Source organism: Jaculus jaculus, chromosome 3 (assembly GCF_020740685.1).
Source record: "Jaculus jaculus isolate mJacJac1 chromosome 3, mJacJac1.mat.Y.cur, whole genome shotgun sequence".
NCBI classification, from domain to species: domain Eukaryota; kingdom Metazoa; phylum Chordata; class Mammalia; order Rodentia; family Dipodidae; genus Jaculus; species Jaculus jaculus.
In genome coordinates, this window is record NC_059104.1 from 37,878,350 (window position 1) to 37,892,772 (window position 14,423).

The window sequence follows — 14,423 nt, forward strand, 5'->3', positions numbered from 1 at the left end:
CGAGGCGATTCGAACGCCCGCTCCTCGCTCTAAGTTCGCCGTGGACCGAGGCTCCAAATTCAAATCAACGCCGCCCCACGCAGGCGCGGGGCGCGAGGGGCGGGGCCTGGGCGGCGCGGGCGCGCGGTGCGTGTGCCCGGGGAGAGCGGCCGGCGCTCCTAGTTCCGGGTCAGGCCGTCCTCCCGCCTCTTCGGAATCCGTCATGGCGAGCGGAGGCGGCGGCGGCGGCGGTGGCGGCGGAGCTGCGACGGCGGCGGCGAACCTGAACGCGGTGAGGGAGACCATGGACGGTGAGTGCCCGTGGCGCTGCGTGGACCGCTCTCCGGGCTTCCCGGAGCCCCGGATGTCGGAGGGAACTCCGCTTCCCCGTGTGCTTCCCGACGGCATCGCCTACGCGCCGGGACAACGGACCCGCCGAGGGTCGCAGAGCCGGCGGGCCGGGGCGGAGCTCCGGCAGAGGGGGTCCCGCGCACCGTTCGGGCCTCGCGGCGACCGGTTTGCGCGGCTCGGACCCCACAGCCCGCGCGGGAAGCCCGCGACAGCGAAGCCGAGGCGACCGTGCGCCTGCAGGCGCGCGCCCCGCTCGGTCCCTGCTCGCGGGCAGGCGCGTCAGTGCCCGGTCAATGACAGCTCCCTTTCCCCACCGCCCCGGGTCCCCGCGCACCGCGTCACCCCACCAGCGGGTCCTCTGCCCCAGGCACGTGGCTGTGGCCTAAGCACTGGGGTGGGTGAAGTGTTCTCGCAGTTACCTGCTCCCTTGCCCTCCAATGTCCGCTCGGCCCCTAAATTCCTCCGGGGCATCTTTGTAAGAAGAAGCCGTAGCTGCTTCTTACAAAGGGTTATTGGGAATGAGAAGACAACCCGGGAAAAGAATAGCAAAAAGGTGATCTCGTTTCTTGCCTGTTGCATCAGATGTCGTGTCGTTTGCAGGTAACCTTTCTCGGTCTTCATTTCACTCATCTCCATCTATAAACGATTTATATGTTGCTTCCCGCATCAGCCTCCGGGTGTTCTTAAAGTATAACCCAATGGAATTCTCACCAGGCTGTGTCAGCATTCTGTCCTGTGTCCCCTTCACTCAGGACTCTGCTTCCCATGTTGCCCTCTCGATGTAGAAGTTTCTGGAATTTTCTGCACTTCTTTTCTTTTTAAAGAATGATACTGTTGGAGCCTTTACAGCATTTTTTTTCCCACCCAACTAGTGTTAGTGTTTGTTTATTTAGCTGCTGTTCTGAGATTCGTGTCCTTAACATTGTATACAGCCTGTTTTCTCCTTCTTGATGTTTGACTGATTCTGATTTTTATTTGGAAAAGTGGATTTGTGCACACAAGATGTTTATATAACAATGTGGACTTTCATCTTTCCTTCAATTCCAATATTGTTGTGTTTTTATGTCTAGTTTTGGGGATTACTGTTTTGAGGCAAGATCTTGCTATAATATAGCCCAGGCTGGCCTCAAGCTCCTGATCCTTCTGCCTCCAGAGTGCTGGATTTACCAGTGGGTGCCAGTGTGATGTTTTTGAGCCGGATGGGTAACATAATACGTCAGTAAATTTTCTTAGACTACCTTTGCTTATCGTCTAAACACCACCCTAAGACTCCAATTGAATGGAAAACTCTTAGGCCTGGTGGGGCTACTGATACACACATGAGAACTGGGGATTTGCATCACATCACCGCCATCTTTTCTGAGTGAACTTGGTATGAAATGAAGATTATCAAAAGCATAAGGTTGTAAAAAAAGGAGAGGACCAAAAGGATTTTTTTTTTACATTTTTCTCTTCTTTACTTGCATTCATGTGTGTGTATGCATGTATGTATATATTGGTGCACCAGGTTCTCTTGCTGCTGCAAATGAATGTCTACCTACCCAGCTGTACATGGGTGGCTAGGAAATTGAAACTGGGCTGGCAGGCTTTGCAAGCAAGTGCCTACAAGTGCTTTCAACCACTGAGCCATCCTCTGAGACCAAGAGGGTGTTTTGTTGTGTTTTTTTTAAACAAAAATTGTAGAAAAATAAATATGGCATTTTATTTAAGTCAATCCATGAGAGTCAACATGAACTTTTAAGGCTTATGGGGGCCAATTTCTCTTTTTTTTTTCTTTTTTTTTGTCCACCATCCTTGAAGATACGGTATGCTGCTCCTCATCTTTATCCTTCCTGGCAGTCAGGAAATTGGCTTGCAAAAAGCATCGTAGAGAAAAAGTTGAGAGCTCTATGAGTAGCTGGTGGAGCAAATGGGTAGTCTATGTTACCAGGAGCAGTCAAGTTGTTCATGTTAGAAGGAACCCTGGGAGTCAGCCTTAAACCTCTTCTCCCTCTTATTCACAAAGTCCTCAAAATTCTTCACTCATTTCATATTTGACCATGTTTAAATTTCCTCTGGATATGGCATCTGTCAGTCTTGTGCTACGATTGTACTAACATAGGTACATTCCACATCACAAATGCTCTGGCCTTTTTCACAATCCAAAACTTATTCATAAACTTGCAAATGCAAACTCCTGTTTATATCTTCCAATAGCTGGAGTTCTAAAATCTTTTAATAGTGCCTTAATGATTTTATTTATCTTCCTGTTTCCTCTTTTATACTCACTCCTTTAACATTGGATTCACTCTAGATGCTCACATCTATGACTACCAAGTTGCCTCAAGTCTAGGAACCACTGCACATACTGGTTTTGACACTCTCCTCCTGCTTTGGGGTGGTTTCTGATCATACTTGAAGTCCAGGGTTGTCACTTCTTCCAAACAGTTTTTTTCATCTATTTATTTATTTATTTATTTCAGAGAGAGAGGATGGACTTGCCAGGGCCTCCAGGCACTGCACACGAACTCCAGATGCATACACCCCCTTGTGCATCTGGCATACATAGGACCTGGAGAGTCAAACCTGGATCTTTTGGCTTTGCAGGCAAATGCCTTACCACTAAGCAATCTCTTCAGCCCCCAAACAAGTCTTTCTCAAACACTGTGTCCTTTCTAAGGTGTTAATATGCCACTGTAATTTGTTTCAGAAGTATGCTATTCTTTCCCTTTATTTGGCTTAGAATGTGAAGGAATCTTGTAGTGTTTTGTATTGTTATCACAGAATACTGAGACTTAGTTATAGACAGCAGAACTTTATTTTGTATTATCTCCTGGTAAATGGTGAATGGACTAGAGCACACTTACATTAGGAAGGAAGGAGATAGAGGAATAAATTCATCCTAGTGACAGGAGTGCACTAAGGAGGGATGACCAGTCTGTCTCAATCCCCCAGATAATGGTATTAATCCATTCATAAGGCAGATCTCTTGTGGCTGAATTACTTCTTTTTATATGTTTTTTAAAATATTTTTATTTATATATTTGAGAGAGAAATAGGCAGGTAGAGAGAAAGAGGGAATGAGTGCACTAAGGCCACCAGCCACTGCAAAGGAACTCCAGATGCGTGTCTGGCTTAACATGGGTCCTGGGAAATCAAACATGGGTACTTTGACTTTGCAGGCAAGTGCCTTAATTGCTAAGCCATCTCTCCAGTCCCCCTAATTACTTCTTAAATGTCTCAGTTCTCAACCTTGTTGCTTTGAGAGTTATGTTTCTTAAAACATTTACTTTGAGCCAGGCGTGGTGGTGCATGCCTTCATCCCAGCACTTAGGAGGCAGAGGTAGGAGGACTGCAATGAGTTCCAGGCCACCCTGAGACTACATAGTGAATTCCAGGTCAGCCTGGACTAGAGTGGGATCCTTCCTCAAAAAACCAAAAAAAGAAAGAAAAGAAAAAAACATTAAGGAACATATTTACTCCTTAGCAGTCAGTTACTTGATATCTAGACTGTAATATCTCTGGGAACTGGGGTCAATTACCTTTCCAGGACTGACAGATAGGCACAACATATATAGCTACCAGTTATGGAGCAGAGTTTAAGGAAATAGTGATTGGTTACAGTTCATGAAGATACCATGTAAATATCAATGCCAGTTTTTAAAGAAGATAGGAGAAATTCTAGAATTGAGATGCTTTTGTTGGGCCTAGAAGACTGCATGGGATTATATGATGAGAAGAGAAAGGGCAAAGGAGCAAAGTGAACAGAGGTGTGAAATAAGAAATGTGCATTGCAGCTATAGGGGAGGGTCTGCATGCAGAGACCAAACTGGATAGTCAACATTGTCGGGGACAGTAAGTAGTGATGATAGATTGGAAAGAGGGTCTGAACTCCATGCGGTTCTCTGTTGTGAATAACAAACCACAGAAAATGACTTGTAGTTCTCGGTAGGGATCGATAGGCTCACTGTGGTGTTGCTCATGTGGTGGGCCTCTCACATGTCCCACTTAAGTCCTCTCAAAACCTCCACTGAACAATGTGCTGGGTACATGGCTGTCAGTTGGGCTCTTAGCAGAGGATGTCTGAACACAGGAACACACGGTAGCTGGGTTTAAAGGGAGAGTGTCTTAAGAGGGAGCCTTTTTCAGGCATTACCTTTTCCAGGCTCACATGGGAAGCTAGAGTGTCACTGTTGAGATGAAGTCCATCATGGCTCCTGAGTGGGTAATCACATTCTCCATCTGTAAGCCAGGAATGCAAGGCCACACGTGCCGTGCTTGCTTGGCTGTTTCTTAGGGGTAAGTGAACAAGCAATAGTGAGAAATGAGGTACCATCTACTCCCAGCTAACTTGCAGGTGTGCTTACTGCGAAAATAGATTTCCCAAGCTGTGTTCTTTCAGTGCATTTAAGAAGTCTGTCAGTATATTGTATCAGCCCAGTAGGTCAGATGAGAAGAGCTCCTTGATTATTTCAGTAATTGATGAAAACACTAAGACTCAGCATCTAGTTCTGGTTTTAAAATAGTGTTAGTAAAAGACAGGAAGATGTGACTCAAAATGAGGACAATTCTATCCACTCACAGATGGAAAAATGACATAGATGTTAGATCTGGCCATGCTCTGGCTCTGTTTGCAAGGCCCCTGTTAACCTGTGATACACTGCTATGGGAAGAGTTGTCCACAAGGAGGTTGCTGGGAACATTTTCCAGTGTGAAGCCCAGGCATCTTGAAGTTACAGTGAGCCAGCCACCTGCCTCAGCCTCCCAAGTATTGGGCTTGCAGGAATGTGTCACCACACCCCACTATCGCAAATCAGCAAGATCAAATCGGTGACATGGGTGAGAAGCATGTCTTCTGAAAATGCTCTGGAGCTCAGAAGGGGTGTTGGCAGTATCCACTTGACAGTGCTGATCGTGGGGGAAGTGGGAGAAAGTGTTCTGAGGGAAGAGAAGATTTGGAGGGGTTCTGATTTCTGATGGAGGAGGGGGGGGATTTGAGGAGATCTGAGGGTGGAGAGGTGACCTATGACTAGCACAATGCAGGATGGAAAGAAGTCCTGCATTCTGGAGTCTGCTTGAAGAACAACGGTCAGCATTTGCTGCGAGGGCCACCTGTGTACAAACAGTATCACTTCCTCTTTGTAGCTGGAAGAAGAATTGGTATTGAATTGTTCAGTATCAGTCAGTGATACATAAAGCCTAAACATATGACCTTTGGGTGTGTCCTTACTCCTTCCCCAGATGTAAACCTGAAGTTTTGTGGGAATATCACAAACAAGACTTAAATAAACTTTTGTTTCCAGCAGAGGCATGATAGGTTGTGAGCAAACTTTGTGACCACTGGTTTGACCTTACCAGCTGTAAGGCTGTCCAGTGCACCTCCATGTGATCTCGTTTCAGTTTCTTTGCAGTCCTTTGAGCCGTGACATCATAAGTCACCAAAATTCATAAAGGTGTATAAACTCATTTTCTTAAATGCTTCTTTCTATTTACCAACTGTTTAGATGTGTTAAAATGTCATAATTCCAACTCTTCAAAAAAGTTACATAGATATTCTAATTAAACAGGAGCATTGGAATTGTACGCTGTATGTTCATAAAGCTTAATAGGGGCATGAAATATTTGTGCTTGTGAGCGGGTGGGTGCACATGCATGTGGAGGCCAGGGGACACCTGTAGGTTCTCAGGTCTGCTGCTGCTGCTTCTCCCTTTCTCCTTCCTCCTCTTCCTTCTCCTCCTTTATCATTATTATTATTATCATCATTAAAATAGGGGCTCCCATTAGCCTGGAGCCTGGGATTCCAAGCCTGCACCACTACACCTAATTTAGAAAATCATAGTGTTTGTTTGTTTGATTGATTGATTGATTGATTGTTTTTCAAGGTAAGATCTTGCTCTAGCCCAGGCTGACCTGAAATTCGCTATGTAGTTTCATGCTGGCCTTGAACTCAAAGTGATCCTCCTACCTTGATCTCCTGAGTGTTAGGCTTAAAGGCATGTACTACCATGCTCAGCAGGAACTCATAGTTTATGACACTCATACCAAACTGGATGTAGGAAAAGTATGGTGTCCACATGCATTTTTAATGACTTAGAGTCCTAATGAATTTTTAAAGACAGTTAAATGAATGAATGTAGTTAAATATTGTTAACATGTCCATTCCAGAATAATCTGGTTTTATGCAATTCAAAGGGTAATCCAAAGTTGTTTTGAGAATTGACTAAAAAACCCTATCTTCATCTCATGGATAAAAAGGCATTTAAGTATGGAAGGTGAGAGAGGAATCATTGACTTATTATGTGCTATAGTAAGTTGGCTGTGACTTAAGCATGGCAACAGATCTCTGAGAATGCTATGTGATAAAGGTGCATTTGCTGCTGAGTGACAAAAGGATTTTTCAATATGTTGTGGCAACTGACTTATTCCTGGAAGAAGAAAAAATTAAAGCCTTTCTTCTGCCCAGACCCCAGGGTGTTAAATATTTAAATTTTTATGTGAAGGGGGAAATAAAACAGTACCAGAGGGAAATGATACAGGATATAGCAGATAACATGTTGACAGCTGACTTAAATTCTAAGCATATTCGGAAAAAGAAAGCCCAATGGAATCATTGTCCTAACATCCTGGAATAGTTTCTCTATGGCACTGCTTCTCGTATCAAAGACATACTTACCTAAACTACGATAAAATATAATATAAAGGGAGGTTAGATACAAGTTCTCATTTTTAATATTAGAGTCAGCAGCTTTGGTTACTCTGTCAAGTTATAAAAGTTTTCGAGGCTTTTAATGACTGTTAGTGAGTGAGCAAGTCTTTTAGAAATTTGTCTTGAAAGAAAACTAAGTTAATATATACAGATACTTGGCACAATATTCTTTTAATGGGAGAAGCATAAAAGCAACTTGAAGTAGTAGAGTAGTTAAGTGTTTTCATAAAAAGCTATGTTTTGCAACCGATTAAGTAACATTATCAATGACTGAGGAAGTGCTGAGAATAATCCTAACACTAGATGAGTGATAGGGTACATACCCAGATGTGAAAGTCAGGTTTGTGGTTAAAGTAAGAGGAAAGACACCATTGCATGTTGATTCTAAATCCTGAGCTGTGTCTATTCTCTGATACTGTGCAGTAATGAAATAAAAAAAAAACAAGCGCTACAGGCATATGTCTGAATGAAGCTTTTAAAGGGTTTCTTTTTCTCTCTTTTCAGTTCTACTTGAGATTTCAAGGATTTTGAATACTGGTTTAGATATGGAAACCCTGTCTATTTGTGTACGGCTTTGTGAACAAGGAATTAACCCGGAAGCTCTATCATCAGTCATTAAGGAACTTCGCAAGGCTACTGAAGCACTGAAGGTTAGGTTCATCTATGAGTGTGTTATAAATAGAAACGCTGTGTCTAGAAATGGCCACTGAAGGTAGGTGAAAGAAGCTAGCAGAGCAGGTTGAGTTAGAGAAGCATAGCAGATTAAGTCAGTCTCATGCCCTCTGAGGAAGTAAAACCCTGGTACCAAACAGGGAAGTTTGGAAGAGAACTACTAAACTTTGATTTTTCCCAGAACTGATTCTTTGAAATGTTTAGTGGCAATGAGGTAACTGGAAAGATCTCTAGGATGTTATTTGCTACCCTTTCAGATAGAAAGGTCTGCTTTTATATGATAGGAACAATAAGGTATTGCTTGTTTTATTGTCCATATATTGTAGAACCTTTACAATCAACATAAAAAGGGGATGGAACAAAGCAAATAGCACTAAGGTATTTTAGACTAAAACAAAAAATGTATGAGTGTGTGTTTTATGTATTTGTGAGGAGAGAGAAAGTCTGGATGTGCCAGGGCTTCCTGCCTCAGCAAGCAAACTCCAGGCGTGTGTGCTACTTTGTGCACCTGTCTGTACGTGCACAGTGGGTGACCAAACCCAGGCCAGCGGATGTTTCACATGAGCACCTTTACCTGCTGAGCCATCTCTGTGTGTGTGATTTTAAGACTTCTCCAAATTATGTATTACTTAAATTATGTTTTGATTCTCTTGTGTGGTAAATCCAGAGGAGAGAAAGGCCAATTCAGAATATGTCTGTGAATTGATTATACTAAGAAAAAAGAAGTAGTTCTATTAGCTGCAAAAAAAAATGGGGGAGGGGATTAGTAGCATTTCAGATTCCCTTGTTTATAATTTTACCAGTATTTTGCAGAATTTTTGTTGAACTTTGTACTGTCTTAGGCTATATTCAAAGGAAATTTTAATTGGGAAGTACAACTAAATAAGTCTTTACAGAAATATACATGTTGTAGTCAGCTCTACATTGCTGACATGAATTTCCAAACCAGGAAGTTTATGGGAGGAACAGGATTTATTTCAGTCTTACAGATCCAGGGGAAGTTCCATAATGGAGGAAGAGACTGGCCCCCTTTCATAGACACAAGGGGAGAGAAACCATTACCAGCCAGCACACACTGAAAGCAGTCACAGAAGAACAGCAGACAACAGGGACCCAGGCAGAACTCCAGACTGCTCTGCGTGCCTTTGGGCTACAAGTCAGATCTGTCCGCCCGGAAGCTAGAAATCCAAGTTAACACCTGAGTCTAGTGGGGGACATACATACATTCAACCTACCACAACATATCAAATCGTTTATGTATGAGTGACCTGCAGTCTGGGAGTTTCTGGTGAAATGAGATTAGCCAGACATCTGCTATTCCTCTTTGCTCTTACTCTCCTCCTTGTGGCATAAAAGGGCTTTCTCATTCCTGTTTTTTGTTTGTTTGTTTGTTTGTTTGTTTTTTTGCAAATATATGTGTGTGTGGGTGTGCTAGGATCTCTTGCCACTGCAAATAACACCTGTGCAGCTTTATGTGGGCTTGATAAAAGTAACTCAATTACGTCACACAAGTAGTTGTTAAACAAAATATAGTATTGACAAATTCATCTTCACAGTGTGTCTTTCTTTGTATGGTTTTATTTAAAATAATGAATCTTAGTTTCTTGTTCTAGGCTGCTGAAAACATGACAAGCTAACTTCCTGGAGAAGTGCTGATGAGGTGCCAAGCTTTGCAAGAAGCTGAAGATTGCATTGTTGTCATGAATGTGCAGTGAAATGACTGCACACAACAGTACAGAAAATGGTTCCTTCTTAGAAGAGCTACGAAACCATAGCTTCAGAAATTGGTGGAGAGTGGTTTACAGAGGGAACTAGCAGATGAGATGTATTTACATCTGACTGTTTTAATGGTCTCAGCGCTCTGGCACTGCTAGCTTCTTATTTATAAATGTGTTCCTTATTTATAGTGCCTATAGCTTTACTTTTCTAAGCATGCTGGCTGTCTGCTGTGCCTGGTTGAAGTTAGTGGAACCCATCAGCAGTGATGTCTAGTTGTTATGATTAGTTGGCATTTCTATTAGAAACTTTAATTTTGAGTTGTTTATGCATAATAACTGCATTTATGTTGCATTGGTCTGAGAGCTGACAGCATTTCAGCCACCATTTGCAAATTTTCGATTTAGAGTCCTCGTCTTTCACAGTCTTGGTTTTTAAAATAGGAACATTAGAAAACATTTCTTCTAATCTGTTCAGTTTTTTAAATTTTTGAGCCAGATCATTTGTTTATTGACTCAAAAATGACTTTCTAGAAGCTTGGATTGTAGGGCTGGGGAGATGGTTCACTGGATAAAGCACTTGCTTCACAAGTGTGAGAATTTTTGGAATCCATAGATCACGTGTAAAGCTGTTTACATCCAATCAAAATATTAGTTGAGACCATTTTTATAAGAGTATATAAAGTGCCAGGCGTGGTGGCGCACACCTTTAATCCCAGCACTCGGGAGGCAGAGGTAGGAGGATCACTGTGAGTTCGAGGCCACCCTGAGAATACATAGTGAATTCCAGGTCAGCCTGAGCTAGAGTGAGACCCTACCTCAAAAAAACAAAAGGAAAAAAAAAAGAGTATATAAAGTGAAAAGGCCAACATGCAAAATTCTTTTTTACTTTTATGTAATAAAAGTAAACCTAGTAGATCTTGAATGATCACTTAATCACTGCATTGTTAATGTGTTTCAACAGATACATAATGTTTTCTGAAGAAGTAAGGATTTCCACTCATTAAACAAAAACTAGTGAGATGTATATCAAGAAGTTTAAGTATGGTTTTTCAAAACTAATTTTGCATGTCATTCTTTTTAACCCTTAAAAGTTTAAGTCATCAAAGTGATGGCTTGAAAATAAATTCTAGAAAATTTATGAGGATTGGTTCTGCTCTATTACAGAATCTCAGTGGAGTCTTATTTCCTTTTTGTAATGCTAATATGGATTTAATCTGATTTTATTGGTTTTTAAACTTTTAACTTGTGTTGACATCACTTTAAAATGACAGTATAAGAAACATGTACTCCTCTGTAGTATTTTCTATTAGACAAGCTAAAGTGGTTTTAATAACATTTAGTAGTAGTAAGTAGCCATCTTCTCTCCTTTTCAGCAGATCTCAGCTCTTGATCAGGCACAGTGGTGTATGCCTGTAATCTGAGTTACTTAGAAGGTTAAGGCAAAAGAATCACAAGTCTGAGGACAGTTTGGAGTACAGAAATAATACAGGGAGGCCCTGCTTCAAAAGACCAAACAAAAAAACCATGGCTTTTGGCCATTTTGATTTTTTAAATGCCTGTCATATTTACCAATTCATCTGAAATGTCTGTTATTGGCAGAACAAGTTAGGAAACAGGGATGTAAGGGATCGGAAGTAATTACTGCACATAAGGTGTGGTGAAGACTAGAGTCCTTGCTTCAGACCTCCCTTTACTCTGATGTAAGGGATCGGAAGTAATTACTGCACATAAGGCGTGGTGAAGACTAGAGAGTCCTTGTCTCAGACTTACCTTTACTCTGATGTAAGGGATCGGTAGTAATTACTGCAGGTAAGGCATGGTGAAGACTAGAGAGTCCTTGTCTCAGACCTACCTTTATTCTGATGTAAGGGATTGGTAGTAATTACTGCAGGTAAGGCATGGTGAAGACTAGAGAGTCCTTGTCTCAGACCTACCTTTACTCTGATGTAAGGGGTCGGTAGTAATTACTATAGGTAAGGCATGGTGAAGACTAGAGAGTCCTTGTCTCAGACCTACCTTTACTCTGATGTAAGGGATTGGTAGTAATTACTGCACGTAAGGCATGGTGAAGACTAGAGTCCTTGTCTCAGACCTTCCTTTACTCAGATTTGCTTGTATTTCTAGGCCATGAAGATTTGTAGTTCTATTTATGGTTTTGTAGATTAAGTTATTGATGTATGAAACAAAGTGGAAAAAATATATTAACAATGGGTTATGTTTACAGAGGACTTCTTTAATGTGCCACATTTCTTAATTATAAACATATTTTAATGCATTTTAAGAAAGCAGTGATACAGTGGCATGCATGTTGTCATTGACAAAAATAAAACCAGTTGGTGTTACTGGCATGCATGCATGTTTGATTTATTAAATGCTTCTGTGAATTCAGTGGTGTTTCTATGGGTAGTTTATTAAGGTATTTATTATGTTTATGGCTTTAAAAATAGGTTATGCAACTTACAACTTAGGCATTAAGCTTGAAGTATAGACATGCAATTATTCTCCCTGGTAGTGAGAGGAGATAGCTGTAAAATGTTGCCCAAGGCTTTAACTCAAAGTTGGCAATTCAAGAGTTAATAGTATATTTTTCTGTACTTCAGAGAAGAGCTTCTTAGTGGGTCATTATGAAACTTATTTACATGTTGTTCCAACTATATGATAAAGTTTTCTAATGACTGGATCAAATACCAATCTTCAAACATTTAATTAAGATTAAAAACTCAGTTTCTCAGTCTCACTGACCACTTTTTATTGTGGTGAAATATAAAGTTTGTCGTCATAATTAAGTTGGGCAGTTTAATGGCATGAAGATTTTTGTAACCCTCAACATCCCATCTTTAGAACTTTCATCAACCCAAACTGCAACAACATATTTAGAAATAAAAACTCCTCATCCCTTGAGTCTGTGTGAAATATTTTTCTTCCTTCTAGCCATGAATTTAATTATATTGGGAACCTCTTATGTTGAATCATGTATGTGTCCTTTGTCGTATCTTGTTGCCCAGCATGTCTTCCACATTCATCCCTCTCATAGTACATGTCAATTTTTTCAACAGTAGGGAGAATGCATTGTATTCTATACTGCATTTTCTTGGCCCATCCACCAGTGGCTGGGTGGTTATGAGTAAAGCTGCTGTGAACATTCGTGTGCAAGTATCTGTTCACCTCCTTTCTTTCAGTTCACTTACACGTATGCCAGAAATGGAGGATAGATGAATGAGCAGAAACTAGGGAGGGTGCTATGACAGTAACTTGGGCCTAAGTGGTCAAATCAGGGTGGAACCTAGAAATTTACCCAAAAAATAAGGGATTTAATGAAGGATTCTAGGAAAACAAGAAATTAAGATGACTGATTTTCTAAACTTGGATAACTAAAGCATGATTAGTAGTAAATGGAAATCTAAATTTACTTTTTTTTTATTTTTTATTAAATTTTTATTAACATTTTCCATGATTATAAAATATTTCCCATGGTAATTCCCTCCCTCCCCACCCCCACACTTTCCCATTTGAAATTCCATTCTCCATCATATTACCTCCCCATTACAATCATTGTAATTACATATATACAATATCAACCTATTAAGTACCCTCCTCCCTTCCTTTCTCTACCCTTTATGTCTCCTTTTTACCTTACTGGCCTCTGCTACTAAGTATTTTCATTCTCACGCAGAAGCCCAATCATCTGTAGCTAGGATCCACATATGAGAGAGAACATGTGGCGCTTGGCTTTCTGGGCCTGGGTTACCTCACTTAGTATAATACTTTCCAGGTCCATCCATTTTTCTGCAAATGTCATAACTTCATTTTTCTTTACCGCTGAGTAGAACTCCATTGTATAAATGTGCCACATCTTCATTATCCACTCATCTGTTGAGGGACATGTAGGCTGGTTCCATTTCCCAGCTATTATAAATTGAGCAGCAATAAACATGGTTGAGCACGTACTTCTAAGGAAATGAGATGAGTCCTTTGGATATATGCCTAGGAGTGCTATAGCTGGGTCATATGGTAGATCAATCTCTAGCTGTTTTAGGAACCTCCACACTGTTTTCCACAATGGCTGGACCAGATTGCATTCCCACCAGCAGTGCAGAAGGGTTCCTTTTTTTCCACATCCCCGCCAACATTTATGATCATTTGTTTTCATGATGGTGGCCAATCTGATAGGAGTGAGATGGAATCTCAATGTAGTTTTAGTCTGCATTTCCCTGATGACTAGTGACGTAGAACATTTTTTTAGATGCTTATATGCCATTCGTATTTCTTCCTTTGAGAACTCTCTATTTAGCTCCATAGCCCATTTTTTGATTGGCCTTTTTGATTCCTTATTATTTAACTTTTTGAGTTCTTTGTATATCCTAGATATTAATCCTCTATCAGATATATAGCTGGCGAAGATTTTTTCCCATTCTGTAGGTTGCCTCTTTGCTTTTTTCACTGTGTCCTTTGCGGTGCAAAATCTTTGTAATTTCATTAGGTCCCAGTGGTTAATCTGTGGTTTTATTGCCTGAGCAATTGGTGTTGTATTCAGAAAGTCTTTGCCAAGACCAATATGTTGAAGGGTTTCCCCTACTTTTTCCTCTAGCAGTTTCAGAGTTTCCGGTCTGATGTTAAGGTCTTTAATCCATTTGGACTTAATTCTTGTGCATGGTGAGAGAGAAGAATCTATTTTCATCTTTCTGCAGATATTTATCCAGTTTTCAAAACACCGTTTGCTGAAGAGGCTGTCTCTTCTCCAATGAGTATTTTTGGCATTTTTATCGAATATCAGGTGGCTATAGCTACTTGGGCTTACATCTGAGTCCTCTATTCTGTTCCACTGATCTACATGTCTGTTTTTGTGCCAGTACCATGCTGTTTTTGTTACTATGGCTCTGTAGTATAGGTTAAAATCAGGTATGGTGATACCCCCAGCCTCTTTTTTGTTGCTCAGTATTATTTTAGATATTCGGGGTTTTTTGTGATTCCAAATGAATTTTTGGATTGTTTTTTCTATTTCCATGAAGAAAGCCTTT

General features: G+C 41.0%; 1 protein-coding gene across 1 annotated transcript; it reads left to right on the forward strand.

Moving 5' to 3' along the window:
- Window positions 1-171: 171 nt before the first annotated feature.
- Mzt1 (mitotic spindle organizing protein 1) lies at window positions 172-12,306 on the forward strand. The gene is made up of 3 exons (XM_004650777.2): window positions 172-290; window positions 7,520-7,665; window positions 9,301-12,306. Exons 1-3 carry the CDS (start codon window positions 203-205, stop codon window positions 9,322-9,324), a joined length of 258 nt encoding a protein of 85 aa, XP_004650834.1. The 5' UTR covers window positions 172-202; the 3' UTR covers window positions 9,325-12,306.
- The last annotated feature ends 2,117 nt before the right edge of the window (window positions 12,307-14,423 follow it).

Excerpts from the sequence above, each read along its gene's own strand:
- Mzt1 (XM_004650777.2), top strand. The coding sequence starts at position 203 with ATGGCGAGCGGAGGCGGCGGCGGCGGCGGTGGCGGCGGAGCTGCGACG. Across the intron at positions 291-7,519 it reads GGTGAGGGAGACCATGGACG|TTCTACTTGAGATTTCAAGG; the intron begins GTGAGTGCCCGT and ends CTCTCTTTTCAG. Across the intron at positions 7,666-9,300 it reads AGGCTACTGAAGCACTGAAG|GCTGCTGAAAACATGACAAG; the intron begins GTTAGGTTCATC and ends TTCTTGTTCTAG.